Here is a 27,214-nt window from a genome sequence, read left to right on the forward strand (position 1 = left end):
ACTCAGGATCGAATGAGTCGATACAAGACGCCGAGTGTTTAACCATGATTACGCAACCAAAAACGTTGAATTCCAATATTAAAACATTAAAAATATATAGGTAATTCTTATAATTGTCTGCCTAATTAAAATCTAGATTCTAAATGATAGTATTTGTAGGAAATAAAGATATAAAATAGTTAAATTTCTATAATTAAAAAAACAAAGATGGAGAATATTATAGGTAAAAATGGACTAACCAGTTGAATAGACTCGAAGACTATGGAATACTTAAGGGCTGAAAAATCACTGCTGCCTTGGCCTCGAATACCAACCTCGACCAAAGAACTCCACCTCGGTTCCCAACTTTGGAGGTTGGCTTCGGATACCGCCCTCGGCTTCGAGAACCAACTTTGGATCACTATCCAAGAGTCATTGCAATATACACCACCGCCCTCAAAAGGCTATAAATAAGTATTCCGCCTACGGTGAAAGGTACGCAAAATATCTCACGTAAAACCCCTCAATACTACTAGACCTAAATTCTTAGCCTGACTTTGGCATCAGAAGATCCCCTATCTAGCATGGGTCTCCTTTGTCTTCTTCCTATATAAGTACTCTGAAGGTCATAAAAGGGTGGACCAAATTTTTGCATCAACAGAAAAGATAGAGGTCCAAGATTTTAGCATTTTGTTCCACCAAAAACAAAAAAAGAGAGGAGAAAATTCTGATTTGGTTACACAATAAGCCGAAAATTCACCAATGTTGGATGCATCCAACAATTCAATCTCAAAATTACATCTGATTTCTTTAGTTTTTCATCCACTGACTCAGCACAAGTGGGCCACAGCCCAAAAATCACATTTATTGGATTATCCTAGACTTCCTGATCTCTTCTTTTTTTTTTTGGGCATTTGTGACAATTCCTCATTTTTACTTTTACCCACTGTTTACAGGCTACTACTAAGCGAGTTATGATCATTAGATCCAAAGGAATTTGGCTCCAACGTTGCAGCGTGATGAACACATGAGATGCTAATTGGTTCAAATTTCGTACCTGTATCCCACCCCGCCGGGACGTTCGAGTATTGTTTGGAACAGTTCTGTCTGCCGGCCGAATCAGCATTGGATTAGGAAATGCAGCTGAAAATCGGATAGTGTTGCTTTTTTCATATCTGAATCCATCAAAGTAGAGATATCTGCCCAAATCACAAGCAGTGCATCCATTGCTAGTAATTTGGCCAGATAAGCATTAGTTAGGCATCTGGCGTCCAAAAGCGACAGCTCATTTGCAACCGCAAAGCCCATTCAGAAGAGAAAGAACCCATCGGAAAACTCAAGTGGGATTTCATTTACATTAGCTCACCTGCATACAATCCTAATGGAAATCCAATCCACATTGCTCAAAATCTCAGCCAAATAAATATAATCACAATATAGGGTATTAGAAGAAAAACTGCGAGAATGATTTGGATTGTTTTTAGGGTGGGCCCCACAAAGAAAAGGCCATCAAAGAAACCATGTACATCTGATTGGCCATTTCCCCAGCCATAATTCTTGAATCATTTATAAGAAATGAAAACCCGCAACTTAACAGTTCTCACTCCAATCCAGAAAACCATCACTAAAGCATTTCAAAAAAATAATCATAACCACATTATATATACACACAAGAGGGAGATTTCCTTCTCCCCACAAAATACTCGTGCATGCCAAAAATAAAAAAATAAAAATTACATTCCGAGTTACAGCAGGTTAGGAGATTCAACATGGTTCAGGAGTGAGAGACAGAGAGATCCACAAAATCGGGGACATGGCAGGGCCTGCGAAGTCTCCATCATGAAAGCATTCGCTGGACATTCTGCAAGGCCCATTCTCACGTAGGATCGCTGACCAGCCCCTGTTCTTTTAAAACACAACTTCAGTGCAGCTCATGGTAACAATCTAAACATTTGATGGGGTATCATAGCTGGCACGACTCAAGATGAGATGGGTTCATATGGATAGGAGAGCCATGGGTGTTTCAGAGCATCAGATGCAGTCGGACGCTTTGTTGGGTTTATTTCTAGAAGATGGGCAACAAAGTCAATAAAGCCCTGATCCCCCATTGGCAATCGGTGCCGCAAAGACGTCTTCTTCGGGATCAGGTATTCGAGCCTGTTGGTGTCCTGAAACAAGAGCATCAGATCAGAATAAGCCATGGCTAAAACTGAAATGCAGATGATATCCATAAAAGTGATAGTGGTGGTTTCTGTGCTGAGCAAGACTTTCAAGTGGGATGATGAAATCATAGTTTTAATAATCAGACAAGTCTGATACGACTCATCTGAGTCAGATTCAGATTCAGTACTACACGATCTGGTTCAACATCACAAGTCGTGCCCCTGAGTCATCCCTGACTTGGCAAGTCAGGCCAATACACCCTCCAACTTGGGCAAGTCGTGACTCGATTTGGGACCAAACAAGTCGATCGAAGTCGCCAAGTCTTAAAAACATAGCTGAAATCGCCCACAGGCATCACATGTGGTTGACATCCGCACATCCGTTTGGGACAGTTGGCACATGGGTAACATCCGGATTGCATATGGTGGGCCTGATCATGGATGGACCGTATAGCTCAATAAAGAGACCACTGATGACCCATAATGTTAGACAAGATGAGTTTGAAAAGGAAAAGAGGGACATTTAAAAAATACAAGTTGACCGACAGTTCACATTTAAGTGTGTTGATATTGTGGCCATGATGAGGATAGTTACAACTACAGAAATGGTAATACATATCATTGACAATTACATTGAAAGGAGTTGACTAATATTCTCTAATTGCTATTAAGAATGAAAATGGCTGTTTGGGATTTGGATTTATAGAATGGATCTTGCACAAACCATAGTTCTAAAACTTGTTGACTTGACTCAAACCTCAGCCGACTCAACTCAACTTAGTGAGATTTCGAGCTGAGTCTCTGGGAAACTGGGTACTGGGCCCGACTCGGCCTTCACTCAAAGAGACTCATCAAGTTGACTTGATGGTTTGGTCGACTTGACACCGCTCGGCATGAGTCACTTACCTTAAATTTCGAGATTTTATTAAAAATTAAATGTGTAGGGAGCGAGATTCAAACCCCTAACCTCAACAAGGAAGCATGGAACTTAATGAGGTATCGACAATGTTCTTGCTTCAAGTTAGGAGTTACATACCTAAATGAGGTCTAACTATTCTAAATATCTACTAACAATCCTAATATTTTCAATTTATAATAATTAAATATCGAGTCAAGTCAACCCAACCCGGCAGAACACCAAGCCAAGTTGAGTTTTTAGGGTTTTGAACTATGGTGCAAACCATGGAATCCATCTGAAAATACAACAACCAGGGGTCATTTTCAAAACCTAATAGCCATTAGTGATTATGAATCTCACTACACCAATAACCTTGGGCTTTGATTCTATCACAGTAACAGTGATATCGATCAAAACGTTCTCTGTGACAAAAAGACAAACACTGCACGTTACATCGTACTATTTTCAGACCAAAACCACAGAATCAGGACATCTGCATTCACCTAGCATGACTTTGCATTTGCATAACAGGTGTAGCCGAAGACAAGACCACCAAAAATGGATCCTCACCATTGTCATGATCGCGACAGCTAATTGCACATCATCTTCGAGTTATTGGCCACACTTCCCATCAGTGCACTGAAGTAGGCAAGGACCGTGCGTCCCCATCCTTCTTGCAATGCCACTGATACGGCCTTCTTACTGCTTCTATGGTAATCCTTTGCCATTGTTTCCAGCAATGAAATAAACTGATCCCTTATCACAGAGATCAGTGGGAGTTTTCGAGCTTTTGCTAAAAGTGGATCTCCAAACTTTCTTCCCGCATTACTGGTTGAAACCGAATCAGATAGATCAAATCTCCTCTCATTTTCAACATCCATAATGAACTTGATCTCAATGAAGTAAAAAAGAGGATGAATTTTTAGTTTTAGAAACACATTGTGAAGACAATCTAAATGGGGCATTGGATTTTTTATTTTTTACTTTTTTATAAGACTAGGGTTCATGTGCTCCTTCAGAGTAGCTACATTTGGTGCACCTCAGGAGTTGGGATCCAAAGCCAGGCCCAAGTCTAGTGAAGAGCTCAGATGCATGCCCATGCCAAGACGCCAAGACCCAAGCCAAGGTCTAGCCCTAACCTCGAGCTCGCTTTGCCTATTTTCTACGTAATCTTTCTTGGGCCATATCCTCCTTGTTTGAACTTTGAATTTCAATCTATTTGAACTGTTGCATTCATCTTGTCGAGTAGCACAAAGTTAGAGTGTAAGTTCAACAATCAGAAGAACCATCAAAAGATGGATCATCAATCACATGGGGCCTGCCTTTCTCGAAAGTGATACTTTTCAGATGGAAGTCTGTTTCCATGATTCACTCCTGCTTTTATTGTCTGGATCTCGAGGTATGTTTGGACATCGAATCTTTTCATTGGGTTTCTTTGGTGGGCTTGCTTGGCCAACTCAGCCTTGCCCTGATTAACCATGATCAGAAGCCAGTCTCAAATCCAGAATGCCTGGCAATAGTATAGTGTGTTCCTCATACCTGGCCACACATGGGCAACGGCCCTTGTTAAGTTAGGGCGATCCAGATGTGGTAGAAATGGGGTGGGCCCAGATTGGGATCTGAGCCTTATTGATGACGGATTATTGTTTTTGGTGTCAAAGCTGTGAGCCCACACTGCAATGGACAACTGGTAGCAGTCCGCCACATGTTTGGATGATGTGTGAAGGCCCTTGTTTGCACAAGTGGATTGAGTATGGACCCCCTTTAGGTGTGAAATTCAAGTGGGCACACAACCTTTACACATGAACCCAAGCTGGCACTCTCGCAAGGAGCTTTTAGGAGACCACCTCATGTCATATTAGTTTATTGCATGGATGGATATCCTTTGCCATGCACATGTTTGGCCTTGATTAATGTGAGACAATATTAGACTAAATCTTTGGCCAAGTGGATGGATAAAAGTCAAATCTTCTGATTAACATCTCCTTCGAGTCATATTGAAATGTTGGTCATTGGATATATCCAACAATAGATAACATATATCAATGATCCAACAGTTGCATCATAGGGTGTACATTCAACCATTCAACCTTGATTGGGTTATTATTCTACGACATGTGTGAACATTCAAATGCATCATGTTTGTTTATATCTATGTATCATATTTATCCATCCATGATGTTTTCAGAATTACATGTGTTGATGGTAGACCAATCAACCTCAAGAGAATGTTGGTGGCCCATGTGGAGACTGCCTCGTTTTTGCATGAAAGATTCTTTCGGATAATAGTACATAGTACAAGTGCGACCATATTGTAATTAGTCAATGATTTAAGCTTGAGATTGGATGAGCATGCTAATGGTTGGTTGACTGACCAAACCATTAAGATGGGACCACTAATGGTAGATCTAGTAATGTTTATGGTGCATGATTGCAGTTCATGGTATAATTATCATGGGTCCACACTGAAGTGGACAACTAATGAAAGTCCACTTATATGTTTGGACATGTGTATGAGGATTTTTGATGGGACAATGAATGGTAGATCTAGTAATGTTTATGATGCATGATTGCAGTTCACAGTATAATTATCATGGGTTCACACTGAAGTGGACAACTAATGAAAGTCCACTTGTATGTTTGGACGTGTACAAGGATTTTGATGGCCATCAACATATGTGTGAATAAACAACAAGAACATTCAATGTGCATCATGAGCCCATCATATATTGATGCACATATTGTGATACAAATTAGTTATTTTGTATATGTGATGCTGTGGATGTATGGTAATGTGATGTAGCCTTATTACAAATCATCATGTGGTCCATGATAACCAGTTCCCCTTGACGATATGACGTGTTTCTATGGGTGATGGGATCACTACTAGGATTCTCCTACTATTTAGCTAGAATAGATGTTAGATGTAGCCAAGGGCTTTAATACATCATTAGAATAGTGGAAGTGGGTCTGCTAGATCATTATGGATAATATAGATGATTAAAGACTAAATATCTAATCTGTTAAGTACTTAAAAACCCAGGGACAATTGTGCAATTTTCACAGGAGATCTGGATTGGGCGAGATGGTTAGTTCACTTTAGGACCTGTTTCTCCTTTTTGGGGGAGGGGTTGTCGCGAGCGCGCGCGCGCACACACACACACACATTTAAGAGTACTGAGTCACATATATTATGATGATATGAGATGAAAAGTAGAGCCAATAGCTCAGGTGTGGTAATGTTGTATCACAGAAGATGTGAGATAACTTTGTTAACAGATATGATTGTTGATCCTTCGTCAAAAGGTATAAGTGCGGAATATGGTTCTCAAAGCATGTATGCTTGGCGGGATTTGGGGACGCCTAAATTGTTGTATCCTGGTGTGCTTATCTACCATGAGATTCTGTGAAAATGTGAAAAGCCTCATGACATGAAAAGGTTATGTGCGTTGAAAACTTTTGGAACTTTCAAATATCTAAGTTGGGAGACTCACATGGTTCATGATGGTCAATGCCAAAAGTGAGAGTAAAACCTCATGATAAGAAATAAACATAGGGACTAATCCTTAAAAAGGACAAAACCTCATGACATGGCAACCAATACTGCGAATGTTGCATTCAATGTATGGCGTAAAACTTGAAAACACTATGGAAGAAGAGAGAAAGAAAAGAGGAATTCAAGAAAGAAGGGGGAGATTTCGTATATATCTCACTTACTCAGTTACTCCATAGCTTCAATCATTCATAGAGCTTTGGGATTACAACAGATAAACAAGGAATCCTACCCTGTTTGGGATAGAGAAACCTACGATACGAAAGGGGAAAGAGAGCCTAATACGAAAAGAGAGAGATAAGTGTAAACTCTATGGTACATATAGGAGCAGGAAACTACTGTGTACATTAACACACCCCCTCAAACTGGCGAATGGATATCATTCATGCCAAGCATGTTACTAATAGTCTTGAGATGCACTGATGAAGTGGCTTTGGTGAGTATAACAACTAGCTGATCTTCCAAACGAACAAAGGGAATCTGTAAGAGCTGGCAACTAATTTTTCGCGAATGAAGTGACAATCAACTTCAATGTGCTTTGTGTGCGTTCATGGAAGACTAGGTTGGATGCAATATGTATGGTTGCCTGATTATCACAATGTAGTGGAATTGGAGGAGTCGAGAAACCCATATCTTTAATGATGGCCTTCACCCATAGTAATTCACAAATTGCACAAGCCATCGCCCGATATTTTTCTTTAGCAAAGGAGCGAGCAACAATAGATTGCTCCTTGCTTTTTCGAGTAACTAGATTTCCTCCTACAAAAGTGCAAAATCCTGTAGTGAAGTGCTGATAGCAGCCCAATCATCATCACAAAACCAGTTGATATTTAAGGGGCCATGATTTGAATGGAGAAGACCTCGACCGTGTGCAGTTTTAAATAGCGAAGAATCCAATAGTCTGCTTTAAGATGATGGCAACGAGGTTTTTGCATAAACTAACTTACAATCCCAACCATGTAAGAGATGTCTAGACCAGTAAAATTGAGATAAATTAGACGACCCAAAAGTTTGCAATACATGCCCAAATTATCACTTTCATCCATTTGTTTTTCTTGCAACTTATGGTTCACTTCGATAGATATACTCACTGGGCAAGCCCCAAGTAAGCCTTGGAGAGAAGATCTAGGACATACGTATGTTGAGAAAAAAATATTCAACGTTTTGATCGAGCAACTTCAATCAAAAGTATTTCAGTAGCCCTAAATCCTTCATCTCAAATGACAAGGTTAAGAATTTCTTAACAATTTCTATCGCAGTTGTACTTGTACCAGTTAGAATAATATCATCGACATAAACGGCTAAAATTGTTGTGTTGCCATTCATATGTTTTACAAATAGAGAGTGAACGAAGGTACTTTTAAACCCGATGTTGGAGATCGAGTTGCCAAACTTTTCAAACCCAAGCACGAGGCGATTTTTTGAGGCCATATAATGCTCTCTGAGGACGGCAGACTTTTCTGGTCTCCCCCTTAGGTCAAAAATCAACAAGAATGGCCATGTATATTTCTTCTTGATGATCCTCATGTAGAAAAGCACTTACATTCAGTTGATATAAGGGCTGGTTACAGTTGACAACGATAGACAATAATATGCAAACAAAGTTTAATTTTGCCACCTAAGGAAAAGTTTCATCGTGATCTTCTCCAGGCTTTTGAGCAAAGCCCTTACCAACCAGTCATGCTTTATATCTATCAATCGATCTATCTACTTTGTACTTAACTATGAACACCCATTTGTACCCGACGACATGCTTTCTTGGTGGAAGAGTGACCAATTCCCAAGTATGTTGTTTTTAAGTGTAGACATCTCTTCTTCCATAGTTGCTTTCCATTTAAAGTCGTTAGGGCATCTATAATCTTGTTAGGGATAGACAAATTCGATATAGATGAAAGATGGGATTGTTAAGAATGAGATAGGTTTTTATAGGAAACAAAGTTACCAATGAAATGATGTGTGCATGATCGAGTTCCTTTGCGAAGTGCAATTGGGAGATCCATTTGATATTGTTCCAACATTGAAGGATGGTGGTGCTCGGGAAGACTAGAATTTTTCTTCCTACGCGAATAGACCTTCAGTTCTTTTGTTGGAGTGGAACTTGGTACCTCTTGAATATGAGACTTGTCTATGCTACGGAGGAAAAGCAAAATAGAAAACATTTGCATATTGTCTCGCAAACTGAAATAAGGCACAATGTCAAAGAATGTAATATCTTTAGAAATGTAAATTTTTCGACTCACAAGATAGTAACATTTGTACCACTTCTAAGAGTTTTGAGTCCCCAAAGAATACACATTTTATTGATTATGGTCCTATTTTGGTGTGAGATATTCCAACGATGTGAACAAAGCAGGTACATCCAAATTCTTTAGGTTGCAAAACAAATAGACACGTGTGAGGTTGCAAAACTTATAACGGATAGTTCCCTTTAAGAACATCAATTGGAGTCTAATTGATTATATAGGTAGAAAGACTAATGGCTTCATCCTAATATGATTTTAGTACTGACATGCCTATTAAAAGAGACAGGGTGGTCTCCAACAAGTGCCAAAGTTTTTATGTTCGGCCACTCCGTTTTGTTGTAGTGTCTAGGGGCACGAGGATCGGCATTCTATTCCATGAACTACAAAATAATTTTGTAAAACAAGGTGTAAATATTCTCATGCCTTGTCAAATCGAAATATTTTAATTTTCTTGTTGTATTGGGTAGAAACCATTTAATGAAACATCCTTATAATCAATGGGACTTTGTCAAGACTTTTTAGGAGATAAAGCCATGTATATCATGAGAAATCATCAATAAATGATAGGAAATATTCGAAACCAAATACATAAACTAATGGAGCAGGTCCCTATACGTTAGAATGAATAAGTTGAAATAGGTGCAATGTCTTTGTATTACTTAAAGGAAAAGTAGTTCAACAATGCTTGGACAATTGACAAATTTCACATTGTAAGCTATCTATTTTATTAAATTTTCCAGAAATAAATGATATAATGATTTCAAATATAAATGGCCTAGACTGGTGTGGCAGAGAGTCACCCATTCTTTATTTTCTATGTTGGAAGCAAAAACATGACTAGAACTATATTTTTCTTGATTGAGAAGATAAAGCTCTTGATCTTTATGACCAACCAATCTTCTCCTTTGTTGCCAGACCCCAGATAACACAATGGGAAGGATAAAAAATGACACAACAATTCAGTTGTTTGGTAAGGGAGCTAACAAAAAGAAGACCAGATGGGAACAAGGGAACATGAACTACAAAGGAGCTGGATAGGGAATCAAGAAGTCGGAAAGTTTCCTATCCCAAAGTTGTAGAGAGGGAACCGTTAACTAATCTAATATTACTAAAAATAGGTGAGTAGGAAATATATCAAGTCGTTATACCCATCATGTGGTTAGAAGCGCCTAAATCAATGATCCAGGATGTTTGAGATATGTGATTTACAGTTGCAGAAGCACCTGATTGCCTTACTAGATTAGCAAAGGAAATAAAGGCTTGAAAAGTTGCCACTTGTTGTAGTTAACTGATGGTTTGTCCCTTGGGTTTTGATCAGACATATGTGGATCACAGAGGCGAAGCTTCAACGATGGGACCCAGATCTCCTCGAGCATCACCGCAACTTTATTTCGCCAAAGGCAAAATCTCCTCAGCCAAGGAGAATTGATGAAGACATCCAAGCATCATACCAGAGGAGGGTTGAGCCATTTTCCTTATGGCTAGACGACCATTACATGGGGCATACGGCCCAATTCACATTCTTAACCATGTTGAAGACTCCACGTACATGTTCGTGCATCTTTGAAGACCCCACACTAGGAAGATGCATGTGGGCTGCATATAGTAGTTTGATGGACACGACAATTGGACCGTTGGATCATCATCATTGGACATCTTGATCGTAGACCCCCATGGGCCACGAAATAATTTAGTTTAGATTATTTACATGCTTCGTTATTTTTGGTATAGCTTATATTTGTATTGATATTAGGGACTTAGGAACAACTTTTAATTAATCAAGCGTTTTTATGTTGAGAATCTTATCTGTGAGCGCCTTTTTGTAAAAGATCTTTTCTAAGACTATAAAAGACGAAATGGAGTGTGTGGAGCCCTAATGCCATTATTATGGGAAAAAAAGCTTTGTTTTTTTTTTGTCTTTTTCATGTGATTTCAATAATACTCCATGTGATTTGGAACTTGGGTGTGATGTGATTCTATTCCCCATTTAACGAAGGTGCGAGACTCTATCTATCATCTTCCTTCTCTCTTCCTTTCTATCCAAAAGAGTATTTTCCCAAAAACTTCATCTCTCTTCTTCCTTTCCTATCCAAAACCATCCAAATCATCTTTTCTTCAACTTTTCATCATCCAACTTCAACCCCGATCGAAATTAACCATTGAGGACCCCAAAATCCCTAACTTCCTTTCATCCAAAACCTTAATTCCCCTCTACCAATACCTAAATCCATCAATCCCCTTAACCAATTCACCTAATTTATTTCTAATTTCATATTTTTCCAAAATTCTCAATTCTCATGAACCCTAATTTTTCGATTTTCAAAATTTTCCCTTCCTAACCGTAATCATAGAATCTACAAGTCAGTCCCTCGAGTGTGAAACGTGCCTATGCTAAATTAGAAGTTCTATCCTTCCATCCAACCTAATTTTAATTGATTTATGTGATTTCTTAGCATACGAGCATATGATTTAGGTTAAATCATATTTTATTTCTCATTATTTACTCTTAATTATGTGGTGGGTTAGCATCTTTTGTTAATTGAATTACTTTATGGACTCTTTTCATAATCTCCATGTTGCATGCTAGGATTAAATCATGTGTCATCCGAGTATCATACCAGAGGAGGAGGGCTGAGCCCATCTCCTTATGGCTAGATAGCCATTACTTGGGGCCCACTTGGGCCAATTCACATTCCTAGCCATGTTGAAGACCCCACATGCATGTTCGTGCATCTTTGAAGACCCCACATTGGGAAGATGCATGCAGGCTGTATATAGGAGCTTGATGGACACGATGATCGGACCGTTGGATCATCATCATCAAACATCTTGAACGTGAACTCCCATGGGCTACGAAATAGTTTAGTTGTTTAGATTATTTACATGCCTTGTTATTTTTGGTATAGCTTATATTTGTGTTGACATTAGGGAGTTGGGAACACATTTAAATTTATCAAGCGTCTTTATGTTAAGAATCTTATCTGAGAGCGCCTTTTTGTAAAAGACCTTTTCTAGGACTTTTAAAGAAAAAATAAGGTGTGTGGAGCCCTACTGCCATTATTTTGAAGAAAAAAAAAAAAAACGAAGGTTTTCTTTAGTGGAGGTGTTTTCCTCTTTGTTTTTTAGGGTTTGTGAGAAACCCTCCATTCCAATTGAATTGTGGAAGGGTGAAGGCTTGTTTGGTGGTGGATTCCCAAAGGTGCATTCTTCTTCTTTCTCTTCTCCAACAAGGTATTATTCTTCTTCTCTTTTCTTCCTCCTTTCCCATCGCTTACAACCTTTCTAAACTTGTCCAAACCCTAACCTAATCCATTCCTCTTCTTGTTTCTCCTTACCCATCCATGTGTGGACCCGCTCACATGTACACACGCACATCCATATGGACCTTCACGTGTGAGCCTCGTCTCGTATCCTTTCCCTCATTGATCTCCTTCCAACCCTACCTCATTTATATATTCTTTAAACCCCTAGGACCCCAATTTCCAAATCTCAATTCGTGAACCTAAAACCCTAATGAAATCTTTTTTTGTAAAACCTTTCCCCAAACCAGAATTTTGCTTGCATCATTATTTATTCATGGGGTTGTTGCACTACCCACGCTAGATTGAAAGTCCCTACTTCCAAGTGGACTGCTATCAAACTATTTTATATTTTCATGCACTGCGTATGTGATAACCTAGGACCTTTGTGTTACAAATCTGAATTTTTGAATCTATTTTTTGGATATATTTGATTTTACATGTTGATTACTGAAATTAATGAGTAATTTATCTCTCATCTTGCATCCTAGGTTAATTTCCATTGTCCTACATCAAGGATTCTTCATAAATGCTCACATTAGCGGAAGACTTTGTTCTAATTTCCTTTATCCAAAGGTCAAGATGAAGAATCCAACAATATTCTTTTAAATGTAGTCTTTTTCTACAATGTGTACATCTGAGCTTATCTTGTCCATGTTTCCTCAACCAGATCCCTGCCCTTTGACGCCTATATAGTTATTTGCCAAGGCAAATTGTTCTGGAAGGATGCTTGAGAGGTATTTCATCGTCTCGCCTCTGTGCGTATGTAGTTATATATAGATTTTAGGGAAGGATGAGATTCTCTTCCAAAGATTTGTGTATGTTAAGGTTCGAAGTCCGAGCGACGACCAGCAAGAAAGTTAAAGAGTCTCAGTTGTCTAATTTTATTCTTTAGATCTTCAAGTCTAGAATAATTGTTGATAGTTATCCAATTCTTCCCATTTTTTTGTTCGAGTTAGCAAAGTACTCTTCTACAGTTCCATCATCCTGTTCGAGGTTATTAATCTTTGTGTGAAGTTGATAGATGAGTACATTTTTCCTATGTTATCCCATATATCCTTCACGGTCTTTAAGAGAAAGAGACCACGACTAATCTTGGGTTGCATGGATGTGAGCAACCAAGATGTCACAAGCCAATTTTAACTCCCCCATTCATCAAAAGTGAGATGATCAGGATTGGGTTGTTTGTTGGTCCCTATTATTTATCATAGTCTTTTCCATGCTCCAATATACATCCGAGCTGCTTGGGAGCACTCCAAATAGTTTATGCCATCTAGTTTTACTGTAATAATGGTAAGACTAGGGCTGTCTATTTGTCCAAATGAAATTTGGGTGTGTTTATTCTCTCCCCTTTAATAAAGGGAAGAAGAAAAAAAAAAGGATAACGCTAGTTCAAAGTAACCTCTCTTAGTGTTCGAGAAAGGTCCAAAAAGCATGATCAATGTGGGAAGGAGTCTTGCTTGACAGATCTAGAAGCAACGAGTGGTCCAGAGGTCTGAAGGTGGTCCGAGTTTTTAATCGGACCCCAATAGGATGGCCCACAAGGGACTTCTGGCTATAATAGAGGCCCCTAGACTCAAATGTGGACCAGAAAGAGCCCCAAACAGAAAAAACCAATGGCCCAAGGGACCACTACTTGTAGATCAGGAGTTGGGGACGAGATCCGGCACAGGGAAAAGGATTCAAGCGATTTTCCGGCTGCACTGGACTATTCTTGGTGAAGTTCCAGGGCAGGAACAAAGATCTGGAGTTATTTTCAGCGAGTTCCAATGGCATTGGACTGCTCTCCAACGAGATTTAGTAGCACGGGACTGTTTCTGGTGACGCTAGATGATTCCCAGAGAAGATCTGATGAATGGAGTTGGAACTGACATTGATCCAATAACATGAAGCGTTTGCGGTGCAATTCCAGCAACACGAGATCTATCCGACATAGATCTGAAGGGAATGGAGATATCTAGGGCTGATCCAGCAACACAAGATGATTTCCAGGTAAATCCAATGCCAGAAAACTCACTGGACTTGGATTGAGTACTGCTAAAGCTTCTCTAGTGAGATCTCCTCCTCCAAAGAAAAAAGCTGGTGGAGAAATTTCTTCTGGATGATCCACTAACGCATTACTCTCTCTCTCTCTCTCTCTCTCTCTCTCTCTCTCTCTCTCTCAATGTGATAACAAAGAGAAGAAACTGAGAAGGCAAGAAAGAAAAGAAAATGGAATCAGTGTTGCTCTGATACCATGAAAACACTACGGAAGAAGAGAAAGAAAAGAGGAATTCGAGAAAGGAGGGAGAGATTTTATCTCCCTTGCTCCATAGCTTCGATTATTTATAGAACTTGGGGATTTTAAGAGATAAAGGAGGAATCCTACCCTAGGTAGGATAGAGAAACCTATTACAATACAAAAGCGAAAGAGAGCCTGATACAAAAAGAGAAAGATAAAACTCTGTGTATGGTACATGCAGGAGCAGGAAACTCCTGTGTGCACTAAATAAACTTTTTTTTTTTTTTAACACACGCACACACACACACACACCCACACACTCACGCTGGTGGAATTTCACCACCTATGGGTACTCGAGCCCTTGACCGGGAGTTGAAACTCCTGAGAGTCTACCACCCGAGCAAGAGCAAGGACCCAAGTGCACTAAATAAACTAACTACAGGAAGAAACCTTATAGAAGATATTAAATACAAAAGGTAAATTATGGATATGGCTAAAAACCTTATGACAAGAGTGCATATGAGGCTTACCTGACTAAGATGGGAGATGTTGATATTATGACCATGAGGCATGTTACCACTAGAAAATTTGTGATTGTTATTAGTTAAGAGTTCTATTGGGAGGCAATTAATGTTCTTTAAAGGCCTATTTGGGCTCATCAAAATTGATACATGGAAATAAAGTTTCTTCTTTGTTTTTTCTCTTTTTTGTGGAAAATCAATTTCCATTTTCTCAAATTTCTAGAAAAATGGCCCTTTTCAATTTCCATTCTAAAGCTAAGAAATACAATTTCTCATTTTCTTTTTTATCCTTCCCCATCCCAATGCTATTTTGTCTCCACCATTTACATGATTTTAACCATGTGGGTCCATCCTTAGTCTTAATCATTAAAATCTGCACATGGAACCTGCTGTGAGATGATATTAACCAGTGTTCGTAATATCGATACCATCGGCCGATATTATCGGTATCGATGGCGAGTGATACGAAACTCCTCAGAAGGCCCTTCAAATACAAAAAATTCCAAAAAATCATGTGTATCGTGCTATATATTGCAAAATATCGTGCGATATCGACATATATTATCACTTCTACCATTTTTGTGGGGATTTTAACATTTTCTTCGCAATTAAAGGGCTGGGAATGCCGGAAAAATCAGGAAAAAAAAAATCGAGACAACCCCAGAAAATCAAAAAATATATTGGTTGGGGGGGGGGGCCTTTCAAGAGTGTATTCGGTACCTGTAGCAGGGATTGCCTAGGAAGTTGCATTTGGTGGGGCATTCGATCGAATGGCGCCGTTAGTAGGTAAATGCGAAAAAATCTTCAATTCCCTTCGATTTCGGAGTGTATTTGAAAGAGATTTTCGGGTTTCGGGTTCCGGACAGGAAGAACCGGAACCCTCTCTGCTTTCGAAAAAAAGGCTCCGGATGCTTTTTTTACGGACGCGGATTAGCTACTGAGGCTGCGGATTTCCTTCTATGCTGTGATGCAAGGTGGGGCCTACAGTGATGTTTGTGAGAAATCCAAACCATCCATCCCTAGTGGGAGCTCATTTTAGGACATGCGACCAAAAACGAGTTGGATCCAGGACTCAAGTGGGTCGGACGAGAGGGAAAAACAGGGAAAGAGTTTCCTACCGTTGAAAACTTTTTGAGATCTTGCTTGATAATTATATGCCATCCAAACCGTTTATAAGTCATTCCCACTCGGATGAATTGAAAACACCAAAAAATCGCCTGATATGAACCTTTGTGGCCACATGAATGTTTCAAACGGTGGTCACTGAATCTAAATTGTTTCCTCTCGTACGGACCACTTGAGTTTTGGATATATCTCATTTTTGTATCATGGGCTAATATGACCTCCCAAAATGGATTGACAGTGTGGATTTATAACAAACATCATGGTGGGCCCCACCTAGCATCCCTGTGCAATAACTTCCTAAAAAAGGCTTCCGCAGGAAGTCCACGTCTAGCTACTGACAGGTTAGAGTAGCAAGACTCGCCACTGAAGTGACATCGCCAAGTTAAGCGGGCCCCACCATGATGTATGTGTTGCATCACACAGTCCATACATTTGGAGAGATTATTTTAAGGCATGATACGAAGAATGATTCAAATCCAAAGCTGCAGTGGACCCCACCACAGAAAACAGTGGGGAGAGTGACGCCCACTGTTAAAGACTTCTAATGGCTACAAAAGTTTTAGATCAAGCTGATATTTGTTTTTTTCTGTTATTTCGTGCCTGTGTGAAGTTACGAAAGGGTTGGATCTCAAATAAACATCACGGTGGACATTAGGAAGGTTTCAACTGTGGGTGTCACTTTCCCCACTGTTTTCTATTGCGGGGTCCACTACTGCTCTAGATATGCCTCATTTTGTCTCATGCCCTAAAATGATCTCTCCAAATGGATAGACGGTGTGGATACAACACATACATCATGGTGGGGCCCACAGAACTTGGCAACGTCACTTCAAGAGTATCGCCACTCAACCTGTCAATGGCTAATCTGCGTCCTTTTACGGGCGCTGGTAGACTAGGTAGCCGAATATTCGGGGGCTCTGTAGGGCCCACCACGATGTATGTGTTTTATCTAGAGCTGTACATGAGTCGAGCTAAGCCAAGTATTGCCCAGCTCGTGCTCGGCTCGCACTGCCAGACACCCAGCTCGTACTCGGCTCGGCCTTCGAGCTCGGATGCCCAGCTCGTGCTCGGCTCATCCGAGTTCGAGCAGATATCGAGCCGAGTTCGAGCAAAGTTTTCGAGTCGAGTTCGAGTTCGAGTCTTCGAGCATGTTTCGAGTATGAGTTTTCGAACCCTGCGATCCATCCATCCCAAAATAGAAGAATAAAAAAACAAAGCTCTGAAAATCTCAGCGTTGGAAGCCCAAGAACCAGAAAAGCCAAACCATCTCCGGATCTCTGGATTCTTCTTTAACGCGATCCGGGGCGGTAATTTCTGATGGAGGGATGGAATCCAAATGAAACTAAAATTCAACACTTCAATGATATATGAAAAGCAGTTGTAAAGGGAAGGCCTTAAAAGAGGAAGCTGGAAAAAAGAAATAAATATCAGAGGTTTTGTCTTTCTAAAGCTCCTGGATCGTTTGTGGAATCCAATAGATTTGATTTCTCTTTTGGAAAGAAATAGGGGTTTAGAAGGGTTTTGGGATGGATGGGATAAGGGAATTTCATGGAAGGAAGGACGGATGGCCTTCGAAGGGTGTTGACTAGGAAATGGTTGTCGGCTGTCTCGTCTTCTCTCCTTGGGTCTACAGAGACTGTTGGCTTTTCGTGCATGTCAAGTTCTCTCCTTAGGGTTTTTTGTTTTGGGGTATATATACCCCTGGTCGAGTACCGAATCGAGTCCGAGTCGAGTTGATTTCGATTACTATTCGAGTCGAGCAGGGTCAAGCTCGTGCTCGACTCGAACTCAATTCAAGCACCAAAAATCAGCTTGTGCTTGGCTCGAACTCATTTCAAGCCGAGTCAAGTCGAGCGAGTTAACGAGTATACTCTACTCCTGTACAGCTCTAGTTTTATCCACACTGTTCATCCATTTTTGATAAGTTATTTCAGGGCATGAGCCTAAAAAGAAGGCAAATCTAAGGCTCAAGTGGACCACACCACGGGAAACCATAGTAACAATGATGCCCGTTGTTGAAACTTTCCTAGGGCCCACCATGATGTTTATTTGCCATCAAATATGTTCATAAGGTCTGACAGACCTGGATGAGGAGAAAACATGAATATTAGCTTGATCCAAAAATTATGTGGCCCCAAGACATTTTCAACTGTAGCCAGTCGTTCAATCCTCACAGCTTCTTATGGTGTGGTCCACTTGAGCCTTAGATCTCCCTATTTTTTTTAGATCATGCTCTAAAATTATTTGTTAAATTGAATGGACGGCGTGGTTAAAACACATACATCAAAGTGGGCCGCACAAACACATACATGATAAAATGTATATATTATGGTGGGGCCCTTGTATTTGAATCTAGTAGCTACTGGCTATTGACACCATTAGGAGGCAATCCGCATCCCGCCAGGACCTAGTTAGAGATGGATGGTCCTATGGGGCTCATGGTGGGGCCCACAATGATGTTTGTGAGAAATCCACTTTGTCCATCCATTTTTCCAGAGCATATTAGGGCATGAGACCAAAAATCAAACAGATCCTAAGATCAAGTGGGCCACACGACATGAAACAGTGAGGATTAAACGTCTATCATGCCCCAAAAATCAGCCAGTCACGTCATTGATGGATATGTTTGCAATTTCTTTTAAAAAATGAAAAAACAAAAATAAACTTTTGAATGAATTAATTGCGTTTTCATATATGTTTTAATATATCTATTAATGTTATGCATTCAATTTGAATATAGTTGCATTAGTTCGGCTAGCCAACGCATAGCTTAGGACCCTTTACAAGGCAAACATTTTATGTGCACATATTTTTTGAGATTTTATGATTTAAAAGTGTGTATTAAGATCTTTTTTAATAATCCCTAAAGTTTCATTGAAAAATTCAACAATTTTCCTAATGTTTCCCAAAAAGTGCGATAAATTATACGATACAAACAATATAGTTCATGCAATAACCGATACGTATCTGTATCCCAAGAGTGCAATACATGGTGCAATACCGATATTTCGAACACTGATCTTAACTAGGTGGGGTCCATCATTAGTCAATCGAAACACTTGTGTTTCTGCATGAGGACTTGGTGATCTTAACCATATGTATATGTTGGGCACATCATTAGATGATGTTAACAATTCGGGTAATGATGTTAACAATTCGGGTCCCATCACTAGTCGATCATACCATGTGCATTTCCATTGGGCCAATCATCGGTTGATATTAAACATGTGGAGCTCATCATTAGTGGATCATAAACATGTGTATTTCCTTGTTGAGCCCATTGTAAGATAATCTTAAAAATGTAGGGCCCTTTCCTTATTGATACTAACCATGTGTATTTACAGTTTTCCACACAAACCCATCATTAAATGATTTGACCATAAGGGCATATTGGTAGTCAACACTAACAATGTGTATTTCCTGTGGGGCCCATTGGTAGATTATCTTAAACACGTGGAGCCATCACTAGTCAACCATAACCACCTGTATTACCACTTTGGGTCCATCCTGGATGATCTTAACCATGTGGAGCCACTGTTACTATTTCCACATAGGGTGACCATGAGTAGGTCCTATCCACATGCATTTCCGCGTTTGTCCATCTTTAGATGATCCCGACTACATGGGGCCACCATTCTCAATACTAAAACAAGTTTGCAAGCACGTGATAGTAAGAGATTGGCCATCGATGGCAGATATTTACTGACATGCATACAAAGCCATGATTTTTTTTTCTGGAAATGAGGTGGGCTGTCAAACAACAAAAATGAAAAATTAGACCAATTCCAAAAGAAATTTGGTGTTCACGTCCACCAATGTTCCTGGAAATGTTATTTCAAAGCAATTAATTTTCCCCTAATCAATTTCAACGAATGCAAGCATGCCCTAATTGCTATTAACAAGAAAGAATGGTTGTTTGGGATTTGGATTTATCAACTGGGTCTTGTGCAAACCATGGAATCCATCCAAAGATAAAACAAAATTAGGGGATATTTTCAAACCCTAAAAGCTATTAGCAATTACTCACAACACCGATCACCTCTTGCAGTTGCAGGCTCCAATTATGTCGAAATAACACAATGGACACGAGTTCTCCACTCAAGCAGTTAGGATGGGCCAATTGGTGTGGATTCGGTCCTACAGCTCATCTAAATGGGGCCCACTGAAGCAAACCAGATTGTTGTGAACATTCCGTTACTAAAATGAAGTAATTTGTTGTTAACCTAGTGGTTAGAGCATTCGATTTGAGGCTCAAAAAATGATTAGGAATGATCGATGGTTAGAATATTCTTTTGCTTATAGGAAAAGTATATATCATATCCATTTAAGAACTCTTTTATGAATGAATAGTTTATAGTAAATAAAAAGGTTCTTCATAATTGTATGTTTGGATTAATTGTAATGACTGATGCTCCAACAAACTGGGAGTTCCAGGTTTGATGTGTCTTGAAATTTGAAACTTCAAGTCAGGTGTTAGAGTGTAATGCTTTGATTCATCTGTCCTGCATCAGACCAATGTAACTCCACCTGGAAGCAATTCACCAACTGGTCCCATACCCACCCAGGTAAAGGAATAGGTGTGATGTCATATAGGCAGCTAGTCATAAAACTTCTGCCAATTAATTATGAGGATTTCTGTAAGAAATACCATTGACAAATGGGATTCATAAGGCCGACACCAAATGGTTGGGACAAAGAGATGATGATGACGATGACGCTAATGATGATGATGTGAACTGATTATACTGGCAACTTTTGAAATATCAAGTACAATTCAGTTATTCATGAAACACTGGATAGCTGAAAGGTAATTGCTGAAATCGTTTCCACTGTTGGATACGGTTTGACTGTTTGTGGACCCATATTGTCAGAAATTGTAATGAGAAAAGCTATGGTGGAACATAGAAGGGAAAAAGTCCGTACCTGATTCCGTTCATAGAGCATATGATTCTTTGAAAAATATTTGTATGTATCCCGTCCCTTGGCGAGCATGCTCTGGTTAATGGAACCTATGATTCCAAGTACGCGTGCAAGTAACGTTGCCGGCGAATCATTTTGGAAGAGAACCTGCACCAGAGGGGATTATTTAAGCTATTTATATCCAACGACCGTGATTTTTTAACATGAAATTTAAAAATATATATAAATGATTGGATCATAGTCCACACCACATGCAGTGATAATCACGATCATATCTAGAAGTGAATGTCCGTTGTATTAGTTTAAAATGTCTTCTATTTTATAAAATACAGATATTAACTTTCATGGGAGTTACTATTTACAGTTTTACACCCAATCTTTCATTTATTTTTGTACACCATTTTCTGTTTTGGGAATTGAAAGGGTATATACACCCAGTCTTTCATTTATTTTTGTACAACATTTTCCATTTTGGGATTTGAAAGGGTATACAGTTCACTATTTCATTTCCAGGAAATGGAAAATGTGTATGCAACTAAAATATGATGGATGGATGTAGAAGTCAATTCCTAAACTACTTGGTGGCTGTATTTGTGGAAAGATTATGGTGTCTAGAATCATTTTGGCAGCATCTGATCAATGAATCATTCTGGAAGAGAACCTATCTGTGAACAATATCTAGAGCACCCACTGGACAAGGATTACCATTGGAGATTTTGTTGAAGTCAAGCTTGCAAAATACTGAATGAGGCGTCTCCATCTTTCAACTGCTTTTGGTTTATAACTCCCAACTCCAGACCACTTCCCTCCAACACATTCTCAAATGCACTCCCTTAAACACTTTAAGCCCCTTCTACCAGAGGGCCTACAAGAAAACATGGCCTTTGACAAGCACCAAAAGATTCTTTATTTCTTTCATTAGGATCAAAACCAACGATCACACCCAAAATTCCAAAGAACACACTCGAGGGATGGCAAAAAGGTTGAACAGCTGCTAACAAGCAGCACCAGATTGAGTAATTTTGAGGGCTTCCTCCACCGACTTGCACATTATAGGATTTGCGTCTTTGGGTATTTTCGACGATTGACATCAGGATATTGTCGAGGCCCACCATCCAACAACCAAAAAAAAAAAGATGAGCAACCAAGAAAACCATGGACAAACCACAAGTAAAATTGGCCACTTGCGACCATGGGAATGACCCGAGTCAGGCATGGATAACAGAACCTTGATACGTTGGTGCAGCACAACATGCAACGGAACTGAAGAGCATTCTTTTGCATGTGGAGCAGCAGTGCATTCATGCATTGTTATGAATTGCCAAAACTAAGACAGTATCAACCATGACAATGCATTGAGTCATGAGGTTGTCAAGCTGTGGCAATACATGATAGTTATAGTCAATTATCAACTACAACCTCAAATTCTAATTTCCAATTTCTGTTTAGCTTTTTTCCCAGAATAGAGAGAGAGAGAGAGAGAGAGAGAGAGAGAGAGAGAGGCTCTATTCTCATCCTTCCCATGCATTCAGCTAATATCCATTCCCAACTCCTTGAATGTTAAGCACCACCAAAATTTTCCTCTATATTTCTCATCTCCTAGAGCCTTCCCAATCCCATAATAGTCTCCTCCACAAGCTACAGTGAAGTTCTTTACAATAAAAAAGCCAAAGTCATAGAAAAGAGTCTTGCCACAAGAAATCCTCTCCAGCAGTCAAACCTAGCAAACACTGCAGTGAATTCACTTAAAAGTGCATCCCATTAAGGGACAAGGGAGAATGCAAGTGAAGAAGCCCACAAATTTATGGCAAGAAGAAGGTTGCGTCTGTTAGAAGGCTAGGACCCTTCAGACAAAGGACTGCCTATGTGACGTTGGCACCCTTTGCCAGAGCTTTTCCTAATTTTCTTGATTTCCTCTTTCTTTCTTTCTTTCTTTCTTTTTTTTTGGCCTTTCTTTAGCCGCTTCACTCTCTCTCTCTCTCTCTCTCTTAAGGACAGACAGGCTGATTAACATCTAGGAGTTTCAGTAATTCTATGGACTACTTACTCTCACTACGTAGGCATACACTTCAACACGATACGGTTGATGTTTGATCCTCATGTTGAATGACTTGGATCTCAGACAAAATTTCGACATTCGTATGTGCTGTGAACCTGCATCATGCAGTTCAGTGCTGGTTAAACCAGAGATAGATTTGAAGGGCAGGATGCAGTTCGCATTGAAGAAACCCATTTCCTTTGCAAATAATGCAATAGCCATATCATCAACGAACTGGCTTGCCCTTGATATTACCAACCAGCCAGCCCTGCCCTAGATGCTTTCAGATCTGCTCCCACTCTTATCACAGAAGCAAGCAATCTAAAGTGCTGTGAGTAACCAGCTACTGCTGGATCAAACGGAATGTGGATTAATTGTGTGAAGTGTCCTCAAATATTGAGAAATCAATCATGCAGGATGTATAGTAAGAAAGGGTACAGATAGCCAACCCTGATTAGTTGGGATGAGGCTTAGATGATAATGATGAAGAAGGGAACACATGTGACAGAAGTATATGAGACGACATAATTCAACTGGTTCTGATAGACAATATTTGAAAATTCCAGCACTCGAAAGAAGTAATATCCGACGCATCACTTGGTAAATTTAGAGGTGGGTGCAACTTACATTTCCAGTGCAAAGTTCTGCCAAGATGCACCCAAGTGACCAAATATCTATCTTCTTATCGTATGGAAGACCCAAAATAACCTCAGGTGCACGATAAGACCGAGACTGTACGTATGAGCACAGATGATCTGTTTGGAAGCAACTACTTCCGAGGTCGATGACCTTCACTTCACACCTGCTGTAGCTTTTTACCAAGATGTTCTCAGGCTTCAGATCACAATGTATGAGACCCAGGCCATGCAAAAATTGAAGTGCCTCCAAACACTGAATGGTAATTGACTGCATGACGGTTACAGTGGTGTCATAAACCAGAAATCCAAAGAGACCAGCTGAACCCAAAGGTTTCAAGTTTTAACAATAAAATGTGGTAGAATACAGACCTGCAGCCTTGGCATTGTAAAATAAACCTCCCCCCCAGATTCTCTATTGAATTTGTGAAACTCATATAAGTTTGCCTTGAGAAGTTCACTCACAATCAACAGATGCTCCTGCACAGGAAAACAAGAAATCATATCTTTTAGAATCTATAATGAGGAATCCAGAACAAAGTCACAAGAAAATGTACTTTTCAGACCTCGTTCACTTCCAAATACTAACATACTCAAAAAACAAGATAATTGGATTGATTCCACATATTTCTCCTTATTTTCTATTGTTTCTTATTTCCTTTCTGATAATTGGATTGATTGGAGACATCAAAGCATCCAGAGATGGGACCAACCATCATAGGTGGTACATACTTGAACCTACATGCTTTTAGTTCAATTTCAACTTCGGTGCTACATTACGAAATCCCATCTGCATAGCAACTTAGCAACTAGCCAAAGATAGCTGCCTCTGTAACATCTCACTTGAGATGTGTCATGAACAAGTTTCACAAAAGATGAGTACGCTTCAACGAAAATTGTGACAGCAGCACCATGATGAGGACATCTCGTGTACACGCACGCCCCCCTACTCACGTACGCAAGGAGGAGGGCCCCACCATCGATCTGGATCGATGACGGCGTCCTGGGAGGGCCTCCTAGTTAGAGGACTGTATTTTGGTTCCTTGGAGTGGACCCGATCATCATGTGGATCCCACCATTAGATCTCATGATCGTGGTCCACTACCTTAGATGATCTAGGGACTTTGAGTTTTGCTTATTATCGTTATTAGGAACATCATGAATGATTTAGATTTCTTTGATTAGTTATTATTTTTGTTACTTCATCTCTAAGTAATAGTGTGCGCACATGGCGCGGCTTTTGGGGTATAGGGTTTTCTTATAAATAGGCAACCCCTTGTAGGTTTTTTCTCATTGAAGATTATTAATAAAATTCTGCGTTTTCCTACTTCCTAATTCTCTGAGTTGTAGAAATCCAATTGGGTGCGAAACCCTCAATTCTTCAAAGGGCTAACTACTGTGGTGCGAAGCCACACCCATCCCAAATCGACCCCACCTCCTACCCTCTATATTCATCATCTCCCACAACCATCCCCTCTCCAAATCCACCCCTTTTTGCAGCCAATTCTTCCCCTACAGTAGATTTGCATAATCAGGCCCTGTATGAGGGCTGAAACTTCAGCGGAGCATTGTGCACAAACGGGACATCCGATTAGCGTGAAACTTGGCATGAAGGTGGACCTCTCCTGGCGAACGAGCCCCTAGCTGGCCGATTTCAGATCTGTGGGCCCCACACACGTGCGGACAGGATCCCACACATGTACGTCTAGACCCTACTGCTGTCCACACGTGTGGATCATTCCGGGTTTGTCTCTCTCCTCTATTTCACTCCTCTCTCGTCTTATTTCCATAACCCTAACCCTAGATAATCCTAAATCTCAAGTCCTATTCCATTTTTTTTGCAAACCCTAGGTTTTTCCGATTTGAAACATGTGAATCCCTTAGATTGAGAAGTAATCCTTTGCTTGTGTGGATGAATCTATTCTCCTTTGAGTATTGTTTAGTATATAATTTTAATTGATTCAACCCTAACATATGTAAGCTTGGACCCTCGTAGATTCCCCTTGTTGAATGCTTGACTTTATGTGGGATCTGGAATTTTTTTGATTGTTCTAAAATTAGTGTGATCTAAAGCTTGAAATCTTGCATATCATATTTAATTTTCATGTCCAGATGTCCTGCATCAAATTTGGTATCAGAGCTTAGGGTTTTCATGGTGGAATGCATTGCATGTTTAGGGTTTAGTTTGTTTATGTCTATTTTGCATCAAGTCTCATCATATAGGGTTGTTTAGGACTCATCATTCGCAACATGGACTGCTGAATTTTCTGTTGTCAGAAATTCATCATTTTCATGGCTGAATTTTCTGTTAACAAACTATTTGGGCAGTTATGCTGCTGGAATTTTAGTAGCGTTGTGTAATTTCCCTCATATAGAGTCCTATAGGATCATTTAGTCTCATTTAGACGCATATAGTTGCATTAGAGGGTCTTTGAGTTGAGTGAGTAGTTGTATGCCCACACGTATTGATCGTGGTTTTGGCTTGCACCTTACGCTAAACATGGAGCAAATGCAAGAATCAATGAACAATATAACCCGACAGTTTGAGTCATTTGGCTAGGTGCTTGGAATAACGTATGGACCAACGCTTTAAACAACTTAATGTGCGCGTCACCCAATTAGAGACCTCTACCCAGGCAAACCTCACCATTGGGGAAGATGTCCAATCTCAGGCAGGTGGTCAAGTGGATAGACCAGGGAATGGAGGTGGCCAAGGAATTAGTTATGTGCGCGTACCCGTACACCCACACCGCGAGGGGCATCATGATCATTATGACCCAGATGCGCAACTCCTCAAGGGAGTTAGAATAAAGGCCCCTACGTTTGATGACCACTTGGACCCTACGGCTTTTCTATATTGGTTGGCGGATATGGATCACTATTTTGAGTGGTATGACATGTTGGATGCTCGTCAGGTCCGATTCGCCAAGATGAAGCTTGTGGGCCAAACAAAGAGGTTTTGGGCTACTCTTGAGCGAAAGAAATGAAAGAAATGAAAGAAACTCTTAAGGAGAAGTACCTCCCTTTCTCTTATCACATCAGGTTGGTTAAGGAATGGCAGTCTCTTCGACAAGGTTCCATGGGTTTTTGCTGAATACATTGAGAAGTTTAAAGAGTACTTGACCCGATGTGAAGTGGATGAGGACCCCGTACTCACTCTTGCTTGATTTAAGACGGGCCTCCATTCTGACATTAGGAGAGAATTGCTCGTCAAGGACATAGACACTCCTGAACAGATGTATCAAGTAGTGTTGGAGATCGAGTAATACCTCAAAGCATATGTGGGAAAGCAGTTTGAGTCTCGTGATTCTAACGCTCAGGCCAACCCTTCTGGGAATAAACCTGGCACTGGATATCAGTACAAGCCTTCCAGTAGTTCTCAGTCTAGGCCCAAGGATGATAAGAGTAAAGAAGTTGTCGGATCTAGCTCGGGCAGAAGCGATGCGACTAGGTGTTTTAGATGTCAGGGGTTTGGCCACTTTGCCCACCAGTGTAGCACGAAAGAGGGCACCAAACAAGGTATCCCAAATCGGTTACGATACGGCTGTATCAGCTAATACGTAACGGTAACGGCCGACACAGACCGGTAACGGCTGTTACAGGCCCTGGAAAAAAAAAAA

General features: G+C 40.1%; 1 protein-coding gene across 3 annotated transcripts in view; it reads right to left on the reverse strand.

Annotated features, from left to right (window-relative positions):
* Positions 1-1,488: 1,488 nt before the first annotated feature.
* The window catches only part of LOC131227213 (uncharacterized), a 46,992-nt gene continuing 21,266 nt past the window's right edge, over positions 1,489-27,214 (reverse strand). For 2 of the 3 annotated variants that reach the window (XM_058222961.1, XM_058222960.1), the window contains 4 exons: positions 23,967-24,074; positions 23,587-23,865; positions 20,925-21,068; positions 1,489-2,147 (listed from right to left, as the gene is read on the reverse strand). In XM_058222961.1, the coding sequence (XP_058078944.1) occupies positions 1,959-2,147; positions 20,925-21,068; positions 23,587-23,865; positions 23,967-24,074 (720 nt within the window). In that variant the 3' untranslated portion in view covers positions 1,489-1,958. The remainder of the gene's footprint in view (positions 2,148-20,924; positions 21,069-23,586; positions 23,866-23,966; positions 24,075-27,214) is intronic. The other variant, XM_058222962.1, reaches the window with a different exon arrangement.

Source organism: Magnolia sinica, chromosome 15, assembly GCF_029962835.1.
Source record: "Magnolia sinica isolate HGM2019 chromosome 15, MsV1, whole genome shotgun sequence".
Classification (NCBI taxonomy): Eukaryota; Viridiplantae; Streptophyta; class Magnoliopsida; order Magnoliales; family Magnoliaceae; genus Magnolia; species Magnolia sinica.